The 17,500-nt window shown below is 48.6% G+C and overlaps 1 protein-coding gene across 1 annotated transcript in view; it reads left to right on the top strand.

The window, feature by feature from the left end:
* Window positions 1–17,500, top strand: part of ndst2a (N-deacetylase/N-sulfotransferase (heparan glucosaminyl) 2a) — a 100,849-nt gene that overhangs the window by 81,940 nt on the left and 1,409 nt on the right. The window contains exons 4-14 of the mRNA XM_084458923.1: window positions 2,155–4,019; window positions 10,735–10,822; window positions 11,095–11,249; window positions 13,250–13,435; window positions 15,288–15,416; window positions 15,737–15,919; window positions 16,086–16,182; window positions 16,330–16,453; window positions 16,728–16,902; window positions 17,018–17,188; window positions 17,358–17,467. Of these exons, the coding sequence (XP_084315049.1) occupies window positions 2,973–4,019; window positions 10,735–10,822; window positions 11,095–11,249; window positions 13,250–13,435; window positions 15,288–15,416; window positions 15,737–15,919; window positions 16,086–16,182; window positions 16,330–16,453; window positions 16,728–16,902; window positions 17,018–17,188; window positions 17,358–17,467 (2,465 nt within the window). The 5' untranslated portion in view covers window positions 2,155–2,972. The remainder of the gene's footprint in view (window positions 1–2,154; window positions 4,020–10,734; window positions 10,823–11,094; window positions 11,250–13,249; window positions 13,436–15,287; window positions 15,417–15,736; window positions 15,920–16,085; window positions 16,183–16,329; window positions 16,454–16,727; window positions 16,903–17,017; window positions 17,189–17,357; window positions 17,468–17,500) is intronic.

Below are 17,500 nucleotides of genomic sequence, written 5' to 3'. Positions count from 1 at the left end.
AAGGGTGTGTGTGTCTGTGTGTGTGTGTGTGTGTCTGTGTGTGTGTGTGTCTGTGTGTCTGTCTGTTTCCCATGCCGTTCTCAGGCTCTAAGAATAGCAGAGCTGGTTCCTGTTTCAGGATGCTGCTCTCCTCCCCTCTGCTGTTAAGACCCACAGGTCACTCTGATGGATGATGGATGGGCCCGGGCCGAGGAGTGAAGTAGTTCACTTCCTCTCTAGGCCAGGGCGCTGTGTCTTTCACTGTGTGTGTGTGTGTTTGTGTGTGTGTGTGTGTGTGTGTGTGTGTGTGTGTGTGTGTGTGTGTGTGTGTGTGTGTGTGTGTGTGTGTGTGTGTGTGTGAGATTAGGAGTGGGGTTAGAGCTTAATTCTTTGTCATTTTTCATTGTCCACTCACACATACACACACACACACACACACACACACACACACGCTTGTTTCTCTCTCTGTGCAGCTTGCGGTGTTTCCTCCCTCTCTGTTTCTCTTTGTCAAGGTGCCTTTGCTAGAGAGCCAGGGCTTCGTTAGTACTTCTGAGAGAAAATGATCCTTTAAGTGCTTGCCCAGGAAATGTACAGTAGCCTCGCGCCGTGGCTGCATCGATCATGTCAGGGGGAACTTGGATAGATTGCGGGATCCTGTTTACAGAGCAGGGCAACAAGCGTCTGGCTTTCCGACTCGGGGCCGTTATGTTTGTGTCAAGTGGATGGATGTATGCATGCGTGTTTGTTTCTATATGAGCTGTTTGTTTTCCTCTCAGCACTGTGTTGCACCACACAGTAACCACGGTTACACGCCGTTAGCTATACAAACACGTTACTGCGACCGTCCATTTAACTGCCAATACTGAGACTAGGATTGTTGTTGTTTGTAAAATGAATTTGTTACTCAATGAATGAACTAAACAGCCAATTATTAAACAAATGATAATCAAAGGTGATATAAAAGTTTTTTTGTCACACAGCAAACGTGAAGTCATAACTCAAGACAAAAGTGAGGGTAAAACCGATGAAATTATTTAAGAAATGTGCAAAAATAGATCGCAAATCAGCGTTGTCCGGTAATTTGGCTGGCAAAAATGGTGGTCAATGTCTGACGATTTCAAAGTGTCTGGGAGTAAAATGGTGTACAGTGTGTGTGTGTGTTGATGTGTATTCCGCTTTTGAGCCAGTCCTGTGGCCTGATCCATCCAGTCCCGTAAGGCACAGTGTGTAACCCAGCCCTCTAAAGGTGTCCTCACTGGCCCAGGCCCAACGCCCCACAGACTCCCCTTGTAAGGCAGGTGTGATGCCCCTGCTATTTCCCAGTTTACTAACACACATTTTGGTATTGAGTTCCTAACCATACAACGCAAACTCACTCTCTCTCTCTCTCGCTCTCTCTCTCTCACACACACACACACACACACACACACACACACACACACACACACACACACCTACACTGGGGGATCCATAAGCGCTGGGCACCTACCGCCATAATCTTTGGCACTGATGTCTTAAGGTCAGCTCTGAGTTTCCCTTTCACACCTGTAATGCTATCTTTGAGTTAGGAGGGAGGTTACAGGGCTGCTATTCTGGGCACCATGAGAAAAAGTGCTTCAGACAGACAGACAGACAGACAGACAGAGAGAGAGACAAAGGGAGAGAGAGAGAGAGAGAGGCTGCAGAGGGATGACAGGGTTATGGGAGGAGGAGGACGGGGGGAGGGGGATAGGCTGTGATCATCAGGCCATGTGGACGCACTGCGGACCAAGTGATATGTCACCCTGGGTGAGGTTCTTACATCATAAACTCATTTAAAAGTATTTGAGGTGCACTGGGTTTTCCTCCAAATTTGCACTTTCGGAATGGGGCCAGAAGTTTCATCAAAAGGTTGACTAGGCTGTCTGTGTAGTTTTCGAACTTCAAACCTGTTAGTTGGACATCGAGCTCATGTTTTATTAATGCAAATGTATCCTCATTATAATCAAGCATGGCCTTGTTACTCTGCTGACCTCAGTTCACCTCTATTTCTGTTCTGCATTGTCATGATCGCCACATTATGGTGATGAGGGCTCTAAAATTGTCTCAAGAACATGGAGCGTGACCTGAAGTGCAATAACTCTCTCTCTCTCTCTCTCTCTCTCTCTCTCTCCCCCCCCCATCCCCTCTTTCCAGGCGTGTTCTTAACAACCGCCCCCGAAGATGAGTAAGCTGGGCCTCCACAGGGGGCAGTCTTCAGGGCTTAGCCCCAGCCCCGCCAACCCCCAGTCAAGACGCTGCTAAAACACACAGGCTACCTGAGAAGCGTTGCTACACGCCCACATCTACAAGTGGACATCCCAGCTCGCTGATACAACCCAGCTCGCTGATACAACCCAGCTCGCTGATGCCACCCAGCTCGACCGACAACGTCCCGTGTTTCCGTGTGGACATCGAGCGACTAGGTGCTCAGTGACAGAGAGAAAGGAGAGAAGAGAGAAACTGCTGATCTGCCGAGAGGGAGAGAGGGAGGAGGGGAGCGAGTGGAGGAGGAGGAGGAGCGTGTGTGAGGAGCACAGAGGGAGAAACTCAATCCTCTTAGAGCAGAGCTGACGACTGACGCGCCTGGAAGACAGAGCAAGGGAGAAAGGTAGAGAGAGAGAGAGAAGGAGGGGGAGGAACGGGAGCCCAGAGTCCAGCCCAGACTGTGTGAGTCAGAGCAGCCAGCCAGCGAGTTTGTCCGTTTCCTCCATCCTTCCGTCGGTCCGTTCATCCAAGGAGGTGGCGAGAGCAGCAGGGCCGCGGGCGGAGCGTCACGGGCTATGGGGGCCATGGTGACCTAACGTAAATGGCTATTCCTCAGCGCAGCTTAGAGCCTCTGTCTGCTGCTCGGCCCTCTTCCCCCTCCTCTTCCTCCCTCCTCGCCCCCGCCTCGCGCCGCTGCCACGCACCGTCGCCGGTGCCCCGCCCCCTCCTCTGCCCTGGCGCTGCCAACCCCGTGCCGGCCGTCGGCCATGTTGGGCGTAGGCGTGTGGAAGCTGGTGCGCGGCGTCCGGCAGCTGGAGCTGCACCGCCTCATCCTGGCGCTCATCCTCTTCTGCCTGCTCTCCATGGCCTGCCTGGCCTACTACGTCAGCAACAGCCCCAAGATCAAGGAGGCGCCGCCCCTGCCCTTCAGTGACTGCGGCGGGGGCGCGCCGGCCTCGGTGGGAGGAGCCGGCGGGGTGGGAGGCCAGCGGACACCCCTTTTCCTGCCCCCGCGCTCGGGCCGCCTGCGGCAGGTCAAGGCGCTCGACAACTCGCGGACGGAGCCCGTGGTGCTGGTGTTCGTGGAGAGCATCTATTCCCAGCTGGGCCAGGAGATCGTCGCCATCCTGGAGTCCAGCCGCTTCCGCTACCGCACGGAGATCGCCCCGGGCAAGGGCGACATGCCCACGCTGACGGAGCGCAACCGCGGGCGCTACGCGCTGGTCATCTACGAGAACGTGCTCAAGTACGTCAACCTGGACGCCTGGAACCGCGACCTCCTGGACAAGTACTGCGTGGAGTACAGCGTGGGCATCATCGGCTTCTTCAAGGCCAACGAGAACTCCCTGCTCAGCGCCCAGCTCAAGGGCTTCCCGCTTTTCCTGCACTCGCACCTGGGCCTGCGCGACTACCGCATCAACCCCAGCGCCCCGCTGCTCTACATCACCAGGCCCAACGAGGTGGAGGCCGGCCCGCTGCCCGGCGACGACTGGACCGTCTTCCAGTCCAACCACTCCACCTACGAGCCGGTCCTGCTGGCCAGCACCCAGTCCTCCGAGACCCTGGCCCACCTGGGCCAGCTGCGCTCGGTCCACGCCACCGTGGTCCAGGACCTGGGCCTGCACGACGGCATCCAGAGGGTGCTCTTCGGCAACAACCTCAACTTCTGGCTGCACAAGCTGGTGTTTGTGGACGCCATCGCCTACCTGACGGGCAAGAGGCTGTGCCTGTCGCTGGAACGCCACCTGCTGGTGGATGTGGACGACATCTTTGTGGGCAAGGAGGGCACGCGCATGAAGGTGTCCGACGTGGAGGTGGGTCCACTCTCCTCGTCTCTCTCTCTCTCTCTCTCTCTCTCTCTCTCTCTCTCTCTCTCTCTCTCTCTCTGTTTCTCTAACCCTTTCTCACACACATACTTTCAAGCTCTCACTCTTTCTTTCCCTGTTTAGTCAGCTTATGTGTCTTTACCCATTCGGTAATCGTCTTCGACCGTGAAACGATCAATATGCGTGTCAGCCCACATCAAAATGACTACTTCAAAGCTGCAGACTTACTAACAGACTTACTTACTTATAGAGTCTAGTGAAAGCAAGTCCACACTTACTCACTCAGCTTTGAAGTAAGTGCTCCTCTTATCCGCGCGTGATATAAACAAAGATCGATTTCCAATTGGATTCTCACTAAGTTTTGACTGGCCTGTTGCCGGCAACTCCGCTAGCTGCACGCTACCGTGCATCAGTCAGAATCTCATTAGCAGCCTGTCTCTGCCACCATTAAACCCCATCGTCTTTAGCTCTCTCGTTAGCCTGACACCCTTCAGACTATAGGCCTGATTGCATGTGCTGCCCGCCTCGCCCCGAGAAAACCACAGTCAGACGTATTGAGTCAATCCCCCCCTGGCCTAAAGCCGAGCCTTATTTGAAGTGACAAACGCAGAGGCGCAAGACTCCCGCACTACATCACAGCCGCCGTAATAGGTTTGCGTCTCTGGTCCCCATACAGCTCGCTATAGCCCATGTCAGCAGTTTGTAATGCCAAGAAGAAGGTGAAGGTTGGGGAAAAAAGCACTGCTGCCTGGAGGGCTGCTCTGCCAAATGCATCAAACCAAATTAACACAATCTATGGGAATAATAGGAGGAGTAATGAGGCTTCCGCCATTTGGAGAACGACGGATGTGAGGAGGGATAACGTGACGCTTCAGCAGGAAGGGCGGGTTGTTCTGAACGAGCGTGCGCCGCCTTTCCGTGGGGTGGGGGGGGCTGGTCAATTAAGCAGTGAATTGGTTTGTCATCCATTTCCTCTGATAGGATTGTCTACGGTCTAGTTTTACATACAAGTGCATTAGGGAAAGGAGGACAAAATAAGTAGTTTAGGCACTAACAATGTGTTCCGCTGTCATCACAGCTCCTATGATAGATTTCTAGTTAATTGCTCTAGTGGAGATCGTATATGACTGAGAGCATCTGGACAGGTAGACGGATGCCTCGTAGCCGCGTTGCCAGTGGAGAGAACAGCATCAACAGAGTGTATATGGATTCTCTCGGAGCACAAAGCCGATTGGGCGAGCTGGTGTAATCAGAAAAAATGGCATATTGATTTTCCAGCCTCAATTTTCTCACAACTTCCCCCGAAACTGCAAAGGCAGCTCTGTCTCGATTAGCGAGACACCTTAGTGGAACCACTTAGCACTCAATAATGCGCCGAAGACCTTAATAGAATTGTATTTAATATCTTTTGAAATGATCTCTCCACCGCACCGAATCGAGTCTGTAATGTTATTGCAATGACGATAAGGCATGGCCCCCCCGTACTTAAACACACATTCTCAGGCTGGTTTTAGCCACACGCACACACCCACAGCTCTTCAGGGGATGGAGTTATCTACCTGTGGTGCAAAGCTACCGAGGATGCTCTTTCTAATCCTATTACAGAGTAGATGTGAAGAGCAGCCCGCTGTCTGAACGGAAGCGAAGCTGAGAACAGAGGGGAAGGCTTTAGAGGTGTATTTTCTTTCTGGTTAACATGTCGAATAGGTTTTCCAGCCCCAGCTCGTTGTGCTGCTGTTTGCTTTGGCATGTGCCTGTGTTAGCCCCACTGTTGTGTGCAGTTGACTGGCTGCCATATGGCCCTCCTGTTGAGCCAGACAGCCTTGATCAGATCAGCCCCACCAGCAGAAGATCTGTGAGGTACGCTGCTGCAGCAGAGCCACAAACAAACCCCTTCTAACGGAGCACTGTTCTCCTCCCGTCTCACTCAGGGTCGGACTCAGCAGTGACTCATGAGCACTAAAGCTGATTTCACCACACACAACACTCGAAAGCTTTGGCTCACGCTGAAAAAAACTCGCACACAGGCAAGGGGAGAGAGCATAGAAATGTAATTCAGTAGCTTTGTCCATCAGTCTATTACAGTAGATGTTTCCTCCAGGAGTACTGTATAATGAGTTGTAGAGAAATGGTTAAATACTGCATTAGACTTTAACTAAACCCATTGGATTTTAGTTGACTAAATCTACTGTTGATTGAGTTAACTAAAATCTTAATTCTATTTAGTCAACTCAAACTAAAACAATTCAGATGACTAAAATATGACAAAAAATAAAAAAGCATTTTAGTCAGATCAAAATTTGATGTTAAAATGAACACTGGTCTGGTGATATGAATGCTGATTTTGGATGCTAGACTGACATTCTATTACAGTGAATGGGTGCTCAGTCCAGCATCCCAAATCAGCATTCATATCACCAGACATTGTTTTATGCCTCTCAGGCGATAGCCTGGCCGGAGGCATTATGGTTTCGGGTTGTCCGTCCGTCCATCCGTCCGATGTTTGTTAATGCAATATCTCGGGAACGCATTGACGGAATTTCTTCCCCTTTGGTACAAATGTTCACTGGCACTCAAGGATGAACTGCTTAGATTGTGGGAGTCAAAGGTCAAGGGTCACTGTGACCTCCCAAAAGGCATTTTTGGCCTAGTGAACACGATATCTCAGGAATGGCTTGACAGAATGTGTTCATATTTGGCCAAAATGTCCAGTTGGACTGAATGAAGAACTGATTAGATTTTGGTGGTCAAAGTTCAAGGTCACTGTGACCTCACAAAATGTGTTTTTGGCCTGATGAACACAATATCTCAAGAATGTCCTAACGGAATTTGTTCATATTTGGGTAAAATGACCAGTTGGACTTAATTAGATTAATTGGATTAGATTTTGGTATTCAAATGTCAAAGGTCAACTGAATGTAAACTACAACTTGCATTGTTGGGCGGAGGCATTTAGCCGCTGTGCGTTTTTTCTCGTTTGTTATATTAAACAGATCAATCCTACTCTGTCCATGTCAGACCGTTAGCTCTATCCTCACCTCATCCTTTATCTTCCCCAAAATGATTAGAACAGGAAACATTGGCCTTTACACCAACTCCCATGCTTGTATATACTGTATGTAAGGGAATTTACAAATACCCACAAGAACTGGTACGTCATGCAGGACTTGTGCCATTGGGGTGTTTTGCATGATTATGCAGACAGTCCAGCCAGTGAGCGAAGTCAGCCAGTGCCCTGAGGTTAAAGTGAGTGTTTTAAGCCAAGCGAGCGAGGGCACCATCGATCGAACAGAAGAGAAGTATGCTTGTTAGTGCGCGTGTGTTATTATTGCGTTGGAGATTGAGTTCCGTGGTCAGTCTGGAACATGGATACGTGAGACTCTGTCCAGTGTCTTCATCGAGCGTGGGTGGAACCGAGTTGCCATGGCGACCCGGGACCCCCTTCCCCACACACACACACCCCAAACCTTTCGCCACCTTCCCCACCCTCTGGTTCTTTGCTCAACCTTCAAGCCTCCAGACTGGCACAGAGGGTCACTCCTCCCACACCATCTTCAGTCGCATGAACGGTCCAATCCAAAGGCCTTTTGAAAGATGAGCGTGTCTGTTTGTGTCGGTCTGTGTTTCTGTGTGTGTGTGTCCGTCTGTCTGTCTGTGTGGTGTAGTCAGAGTGAGGAGATGCAGTATGGCTGTTCAGCCTCTAATCTGAGCATGTCATCAGATAAGTGTGTATCCCTCGTCTCTGTCTCTGTGGGGAGCGACACGTTTATCGGTCGGTCAGCAAATCTCTGGTCCTCCTCAGCAAACAGAGATATCACAGCCCAGAAACACAGACCTACACAAACACACACACAGACACGCACTTTACCTTAATCTGCAAGGCAAACACACTGTACACACACACGCGCTCAGTGACATTCCCCGCACACTCCACCCCCCATCCTCTGTATAGACGTCAGTGATAGATAGCATCTCTCATATTGGCTACAGCAGCAGCCTATCTCTCTCTGTCTCTCTTGTCCCAGAGGCTTGGACAGCGCAGGCCAGGGACCCAAGCTAAGGGATCTTTCTGGCCAAGGCAGGGTTGATTTGCAGAGCCATTATTCCCACCACGCTGCGGTTTGTGCGGTGAATTAATGCAGCCGTGTGGAGTCAACCGATGTGAGGCGATAAAATGTTTGGGAATGAAAGATGAATAGGCCTCCAGCCCCACCTCCAGTAGTATCAGCATATCTACCATTGGTACCGACATCACTTATGTGGTGCTGTGTGGATGATGGAGATAGAAAACTGATATATATCGCTCAGGTTTTTGTCTGCGTCAGCTTGACTTGTTTTGTACTTCTTGCCCTTTGTCGTGTCCAAGAGGTACAGGTACACTTTTTCCATTTCGTGGTTGAAAATTAAAATGTTCTATTTGATAACTTTGCAACTCCAAGTATTACTTGATGTTTTTGGATATTTTGAAAACAAAGAGATCCTACCATAGACCTTGGATTAGAAAGCTTATTGTTTGGTGTGTAGCATCTGATAATTGTTTTTGTATCATCAAAGTTTTGAGGGTACATGATTTGACATATTGATATATCACTTTGCTCAACATCTCTGTGTCAACTGGAGTAAACAAGTTCATAACACTGCTCCGTGGACGAATAGGGTCATCAAGCAAAACATTTGGTCTTAACTGGGTGATATTTCATCCTAATGTCAGTTATCATGTCTCTAAAATATGGTACAAATTCCTCACACTTGGAGGTAGAGAACATGTTGGCTGCAGCAGAGGGGGCGGCATTTAAGAGGTTGTCAATCGTTGAGAAAAGTTGAGAAAAAAGATTTCTTCTAACATTTCTTATGGCCTTATTAAAGGAATAAAGGTGTTCTTAAAGATGATCTCGGTGGACCTGCAGCTTGGTCATCCTCCATGTGCGCTCAGCTCTCCTACATGTTCTCTTAAGTTGATTTATCTCCTCATTCCTCCATGGAGCTTTATGTTTAGCTATGACCTTTTTCAGTTTTATCGGTGCTACAGAGTAAAGGGCTGCACCCAGTTTATCATTAAAGATGGACACTAAATCATTATTAGTGAAGGCCCCACTTCTGGGGTTGTTACACTATTTGCATTCATCATTATTTTAAAACGATCAGCTGCTACAGTTAAGGTTAAGCTTAAGCGAGTTAGACTTAAGGTAGCGCTTCTTAACAAAGTAATTACAGCTTTGGGTAGCAATACTGTAAAGAAAATACATAAATGGTCAGGTATGTTAAGGTCTGACTCTACAGTGAGCGACGACCTCGAGATGGCAACTGCTTTTAATACCTATTTTATTAATTCTGTCTCTGAGTTGAGTAGAACCTTTCTAAATGTGCAATACTGTCCAGCGCCATCGGCACATCCAGCGCCTTCTGCACTTGCATCTGAGGGTTCTGTACTGCAACTCGCCTCTGTCAGTGAAAGTAATGTGGTTAAAATTCTATCTTCTCTATCGAACTCTAAGGCCAAAGATACTTGGGGACTTGATCCCGCCTTTATTAAAAGTCATAGACAGTCTCTAGCCCTACCTCTCACATGTATCATTAATCTCTCCCTTGATGAAGGTGTGTTTCCATCGACCCTGAAGGCCGCCATTGTATCTCCTGTATTTAAAGCAGGGAACCGACAGGAAATAACTAACTATAGGCCCATTAGCATCCTCCCAGCTGTCTCTAAACTACTCGAAAAAGTGGTTGCAGACCAGTTGAAATCCCATCTCCACAAGGAAGGTCTATTACATCCGATGCAATTTGGTTTCCGTGCCATCCATTCCACGGAAACAGCCTGTTGTTACTTCCTGGAGGTACTTAGAGAAAGTCTTGACAAAGGGGTAATTGTAGGAGTTATATTTTTAGATCTACGCAAGGCGTTTGATACTGTGAGCCATTCTGTTCTCCTCTCTAAACTATCCAACTACGAATTGGAACCCTCACTTGGTTGCAATCTTATCTGTATGATCGCTCCCAATGCGTCAGAGTTAAAAACAAAATTTCGCCTCCGCAGGCCTGCAGTATAGGGGTGCCCCAAGGTTCGATTCTCGGCCCTCTCCTGTTTTCAATTTGCATTAAAAACTATGGCATTTCTTGGGTGGTCTATACACAGTTACTGCCATAACTGGGGAGTGACACTTTAAAACTACAACATGGTATTCAAATGAGGTAAAATCATCAAAGGAAAGAGATGCTTTTATAGACATTAGATTACAAAGCTTATTGTTTGGTGTAGTACTGACTCAAAGGTCGCTGTTTCAATACCAGGCCAGGCCACCTGAAAGTCAATTCAATTAAAATATCCTTTATTTATACTCGGAAGGACACTGAGGTTGCCCTCATTTTCAGTGACGACGAGTAGGAAAAATGCAAGAAACAGATGACAGTGATAGTCATTGCCTACCATTGTGTCCTTGAGCAAGGTACTTTATCCCTTACTAGTTCAGTTGCTTTTTAAAAGTGTCTGCTAAATGACTCAATTGTAAATTGTGTATTTATTTTATTTAACCTTTATTTAACCAGGAAGAGACAATTGCTTTTACAGTACAAGAGAGTCCTAGCCAAGACAGGCAGCAGCACAATTACAGTGTATATTTCACTTGAGTCTCTCATTGTTTGTGGAATTAAAAATAACAATGAAATTACAGAATAATGCAAAAACCCTTGTTTTCCCTATTTGTAGGCCTTACTCAGCACTCAGAACAAGCTGCGAAATCTGGTCCCCAATTTCACCTTCAACCTAGGCTTCTCTGGAAAGTTCTACCACACAGGTACAGTGAATGCACTTCTGAATGTCAGTGTACAATTACATGTCATAATGTCACTGTCCCTGACTCTTATAGGACCAGTTTCCTGGACTAATTGTAGACTTGCTCTATCTGGGGTTACAATTAAGATCCTAGCCTGGGAAAATCCATCCTGAGGGGTTCTGCATGTTGTACAGTAATATCGCTGAGAATGTCTCCTTATGAACTCCCCCCCCCCCCCCCCCTCTCCATCCCTCTACAACTCCCCCCCCCCCATCCCTCTTCAACTCCCCCAGGCACAGACGAGGAGGACCGGGGCGATGACACGCTGCTGCGACACAGGAAGGAGTTCTGGTGGTTCCCCCACATGTGGAGCCACATGCAGCCCCACCTGTTCCACAACGTCAGCGTCCTGGCTGAGCAGATGAGGCTCAACATGCTCTTCGCCCAGGTGGGGGAAAGTGTTCAGAAATGCATTCATATAAGATTGTAACAAAGGCTAGCCTGGTGTGTCTGCTTTGGGGGTATACTCATACGAGAGTGATCCTAGTGTAAATGCTTAATACAAAAAGTTGAGAGATTAATAAATGATCACCGTTCAATAAAAGCCTGAGCTTAAGTGCATGGTGTGTAAAATACTACCCTTCTCACACCGTAATAGCCCAGCTGAGCTCCGCCGGCAGGCCTGGCCTGATGTCCCCTGTAGAGCTTTAGTTGTGCTGGAAATATCAATGTGAAAAGGAATGATCTGTAACAGCAGCCTTACGGTGCTAGCTGGCACAACAGAGCTGTGCTTTATTTATGCTTCCTTCAGGATTCTATGGATTCCATTGAATTAAACTGAATTGAACAAGTGCACAGTGGACCCGTCCTCCACCCATGATGCATGGAGAATAAATCCACCTATTGACCCCCATTCAGTTGGGGCTTAAGTTCCCCATTCATTTTCCATGGCGGCCAGGTCGATACCTGTATCTCGGGTTCTGTTGGGGGGGGGGGGGGGGGGGGGTTGAACAAAATATTCAGCCTGGTGGTTGCACCAGTTCACTAACCCCAACACTAACCTATGAGAATCCCAACATGTTGAACTACCTAAATAAGAGTAATCTAATCTATGTTGTGAATATAATGACTGTAATAACGATAATTGGACCCACAATGCACCTAACCACGAGTACTAACCCATGAGAATCCTAACAAGCACCAAAAGAGCTACTAGGCACCAAGCTCTGAACTGGATTTAGAAAGTAGACAGGCTCCTGTGTGGCCGCAATTATTGCAAATTCAAGTTTGTACTTTGCAATGGGATAAATGAATTGTGGCGAGCGCCCCCAGGTGGTGGGCTTTGGTACATGTGTGACAGATGAACACATGCACTAGGTACAAGGATCAAATTAATATCCCCCGGCTACAATAAGCTGTAGTTTATAAGATGGGTTTGTGACTCGTGGTTCAGGTAAAGAAATGCTCATTGGATCGCTGGATGCCGGGACCTTTCTCCATTCCTTCTTGTTAATGACATTGACATTTCACATCATGTCCAGTCAACTCTATGGTGTAGCTACAACTGCTACGTTGTACCTTCTCTCCAGTCTCCCGTGTGTGTCTGCGCCTCCATCTCTTCACCTTGTGTGTGTGTGTTTGTTTAGAGTCACGGGACCTTGCCACTTGCCACATCAAAAAGAGGGGCGTAATGTGCACTGCACGCCCCCCAGACATGATGGCCAAAGCTTCCCCAAGGCTGCTGCTGCTGGCTTGATGGAGTGATGGGCATTGGGTGCCAGGGTCTCCAGTCAGACTGTGTGTGTGCGTGTGTGTGTGTGTGTGTGTGTGTGTGTGTGTGTGTGTGTGTGTGTGTGTGTGTGCGCGTGTGCGTGTGTGTGTACTGACCAGCGTTGCTCCCCTCCCTGTAATCCTTGCTGGCTCCCAGCTGCCCTCGCAGCCGACAGTGATGGACGGTCTCTCAGAGCAGACTGGTCATGAGAGAGAGGGATCCTTCATCACAGCTTAATGAGGCTGCAAACAGCTTCTGCTTAGCAAGGGCACACTGTCTTGAGGGCCACACTTTGCATTCACTGCACACCTCACTCTATATAGCCACCGCCGCATCCCACACATACATAGACACACACACACAGGTTTGTCAGAGGCACAGGATTCATCAATGCTTTGTTGTGTTCCTTCTAGAGGACGAAGCAATAATCCATCCTGGCCGGTGCAGTTCTATCAAGTGTGTATTAGAAACAGGGGTATGCTGCCCCCTGGTGGAGAAGTGACAAACTAGAAATGTTTGAAAGGAGACATACTCGTTTTTGCCCAGACTTCACTGTACCAGAGTTCGTATTTGATTTCGGTATCCCGAAACATACACGGTAGCTAACATCTTCTTTCCCTTCTATCCCCCTCTCCCTCCCTCCCTCCATCCCTTCTTCTGCGTCTCCTTCCCTCCAGGAGCACGGCATCCCCACAGACATGGGCTATGCGGTGGCCCCCCACCACTCAGGGGTCTACCCGGTGCACAGCCAGCTGTACGAGGCCTGGAAGTCTGTGTGGGGCATCAAGGTGACCAGCACAGAGGAGTACCCCCACCTCCGCCCCGCCCGCTACCGCAGGGGCTTCATCCACAGCGGCATCCAGGTGCCAAACCTCCGCCTCCTCACAATATACTGGTTATTTGTCTGTTTTAAAGTCTCTGTATTTGGTGTGGTGGTTTTTGCTGTTTAAAGTCGCAAAAAAAAAAAAAGAGGCATACATCGTTGAATACCTGTAGGTGAACACTGACCAAGTATGTGACCCAAAATGGGACAGAATGCATTTGCCATTTCGGTGCAACTTTAATAAAAAATATATTTAAACAGCAGGTAACCTTTCTATTAGAGTTACATTATAGTACATTACATTAGTCATTTAGCAGACGCTTTTATCCAAAGCGACTTACAATAAATATTCAAACTTCGACTTGTCGTCGACTTTGAGGAAAAAAATGCACAATCAATCTTAAAAATGTAGATGTGATTAGTAGGCTAGTTAGGCTACTTTAAAGCAGTGTGCGCCACACAGGCTCCTGAGTCCCGCCCATTTTCTAATCATGTCAAAACACATTCCACATTAGTATTTATTCGTTTCATCACGACTGAAAAACAGCCTAACGACTGTATCTATCTAGCTAGGTGGCGAGGAAATAGCGTTCTTCAGTAATATCAGAGCGCGTCTTCTCCTCAGCACGGCAGGGAACATTGTAAACAAGCACTAAATCTGATCAAGTGGACCAGCACTACAGGCTATTCCTCTTGTTTAGTTTTCAGTTGGCTAGGCTATAGGCCTAATAAAAGGACCCTGTTTGCACTAAATGTCACCCATGTTGACTGGGTATTACTTGAATACATGAATCCTATGAACACTTGAATGTTGTCAGAGACGGAAGCGAAATATTAGCTCACTTATTTGGCTTGTTCTTGACAGTAGGTAGCGAGCGCCCTCTTGTGGTTAGAAATTGTACTGACCAGTTCCATGATATGCATCATTTTCTACACAATATAATAATACCAATGATCAAATATAATAGATTTTCTGAAAATATTTGAGAGAAAGTCGATTATCATTTCTGAGCTCAGTTGACAGCCCTAGTTGGAAGTCAGTGTACTACTACTCACCAGAACTCACAAGTGCATTTCTAAACAAGTGACTAAGAGCATAATCTAGTGTAAAAGCCAAAGTGCTAGAGCAGCAAACTAAAAATATAATAGGTGCTTAAGCGGGAGGATCCTGGTACTACTTCTTGACGAGGTGGGTTTTGAGCCTGGGGCGAAAGATGGGCAGCGACTCTGCTGTCCTGACGTCAGTGGGCAGTTAATTCCACCACTGCGGGGCCAGGACAGAGAAGAGCCATGACCATGTGGATAGACCACTCACCCCGCAGTAGCAGAGCATAATAGTCGGGAGGGGGTATAGGGCTTGACCATGGCCTGGAGATAGGAGGGAGCTGTTCCTTTCATTTCCCTGTAGGCTAGTTCCAGAGTTTTAAACTGCATGCGAGCTGCTACAGGGAGCCAGTGTAGAGAATGGAGAAGGGAAGTTGTAGAACAGAGAAGGGAAGTTGTTGCCTAACAGATGGGTTTTCAGAGAGAGACCCCCGCTGTGTTTATATTGCCTTTGGTGTTAGGGTGTGAGTGGGGGGGTCAATATCCCCTCGTCCTCACACTGCTTCCTCTCTTGCTTTCTCATGTTTCCATTGGTTAAACCAATACTAAGGGGTGTGTCATGATCAAGCATAAATAGCTATGCTCTGTACCTTCTAATCACATTTGATCTAACAGCACATGCTGTTAAGCTATGGAAAACCTTTGCAAAAGTAATGAACCTTTTATGTGAATGGAGAAACATGAATGTATGTTTTAAGAGTTGATTAGAATAATTCTACAACATACTTGGCGACTCGTGCCTTTATCAATTCCCACCATCTCTGTCATACCCCCCCCCCCCCCTCCAGGTGCTGCCCAGGCAGACGTGCGGCCTCTTCACGCACACCATCTTCTATAACGAGTACCCGGGGGGCTCCAAGGAGCTGGACAAAAGCATCCGTGGAGGAGAGCTCTTCCTCACCGTGCTCCTCAACCCTGTAAGACCACACACACACACACTGTGTTGTGATCTGCCGTCTCAACTGTCGGCATTTGAGTATCTCAGCGGACTTGAGAAATTCCTGGCTGGGTCAATTCCAAACTTTTAAACACTCCAATGGGAGAAAGACTACAGTTTCAACTTGAAGGACTGTGTTTCGTGATGATTATTTCCATCCGAATCCATCTTGAATGCCACTTCTCTGTCCAGTGTTGTCAAGTTGTCAGAGTTCAAGCCCTAAACGTAAAGTGTGATCGCTCTATCAACCAAATAACCAACAACCAACTCTTCCTCCCCTCTTTTCCTCCCACAATGCAGATCAGCATCTTCATGACCCACCTCTCCAACTACGGTAACGACCGCCTGGGCCTGTACACCTTTGAGTCGCTGGTGAAGTTCGTCCAGTGCTGGACTAACCTGCGCCTACAGACCCTGCCCCCTGTCCAGCTGGCCGAAAAATACTTCCAAATCTTTCCAGAGGAGAGGGACCCCCTATGGCAGGTCAGGGAACTGCTTTTTTTTTCAGTGGCGTCGAGGTGTACTGTACAGTATATGATGAGTTGGATAGTGGAAGAGGCAGCAGAATGACACATTTCTGTTGAAAGCAGACCGTAAAGTTTTCTATCACCATATTGCATGTGGAAACCCTGTGTTCCCGGCTCCTCAGAACCCCTGTCATGACAAGAGACACAAGGATATCTGGTCTAAAGAGAAGACCTGCGACAGGCTACCCAGGTTCCTGGTCATAGGCCCACAGAAAACAGGTCAGACACAGAAACGCACAGACACACACACATACCCTCACTGCGTGTCTCATGCACACATACACACTCTTAAATAAATAAAAAAAAAGCACACACTCACACCAAAAGAGTGTAAACAGTGTGCGTGTCATGCTTGTGTCCTCTCAGGCACTACAGCACTCCACTCCTTCCTGAGCCTCCACCCTGCCATCACCAGTAGCTTCCCCAGCCCCGTCACCTTCGAGGAGATCCAGTTCTTCAGCGGGCCCAACTACGACAACGGCATCGACTGGTAAGACTGCACCGCCCTCTTGAAGGCACCGCCCTCTTGAAGGCTTTACGGAAGGAGAACAAGATTCAGGCGCAGGACGGAAAGGCTGTTTCAGATGAAACGTTTGACATTTCAGCACATCTTGACATTTCAGCACGTCGGTTCCTCCACAGTATGAGTCTTTCACCTGTCTGGTATTTCAGGGGGAAAAAAAGACTTTTACTGACTCCCTCTTCTCTCTATCCTTCCTTCCCCCACCACCTCCTTCTCTCCTCCTCCCGCTCTCCCCATCCAGGTACATGGACTTCTTCCCCTTCCCCTCCAACGTCAGCACAGACTTCATGTTTGAGAAGAGTGCAAACTACTTTGACACAGAGGTGGCCCCCCAGAGGGCCGGGGCCCTCCTGCCCAGGGCCAAGGTCCTGGCCGTGCTCATCAACCCCGCTGACCGCGCCTACTCCTGGTACCAGGTACGACCCCGCCCACATTTACATACGTCGGACCCTCTTAACAGATGGACCTGTGATGACCTTTGACTTGCGCATCACCCTTTTAAACCTTTGCGTGCCCCCCCCCCCTCCGCAGCACCAGCGAGCTCACCAGGACCCTGCGGCCATCAACCACACGTTCAACCAGGTGGTGACGGCAGGGCCGACGTCCCCACGAGACATGCTCATGCTGCAGAGACGCTGCCTTAAACCCGGGGCCTATGCCACCCACCTGGAGCGCTGGCTTCGCCACTACCAGCCCAACCAGGTAAACCCCCACACACACTCTCTCTCTCTAGCTTCTCACCCCTACCACAAACAGCCAAATGTCTATCGTGTCAGTGCTGACACCTTTAACAGCAGTGTACCTTCCGTAGTGTTCAGTGTTACGAGCAACAGCAGTCAGTGTTGTGATTTGTGTGTCCCTGTGTGTACAGCTGCACATAGTGGATGGCTCCCAGCTTCGCTCCAACCCTGCCCTGGTGATGGAGGGCCTACAGAGGTTCCTGGGGGTCACCCCCGTCTTCAACTACACCCAGGCTCTTACGTGAGTTCACTGACCTCTCAACCAATAAACACA

The sequence above is a fragment of the Borostomias antarcticus genome (assembly GCF_949987555.1).
Source record: "Borostomias antarcticus genome assembly, chromosome: 25".
Taxonomy (NCBI): Eukaryota; Metazoa; Chordata; class Actinopteri; order Stomiiformes; family Stomiidae; genus Borostomias; species Borostomias antarcticus.
This window is presented reverse-complemented; position numbering and strand designations above follow the sequence as displayed.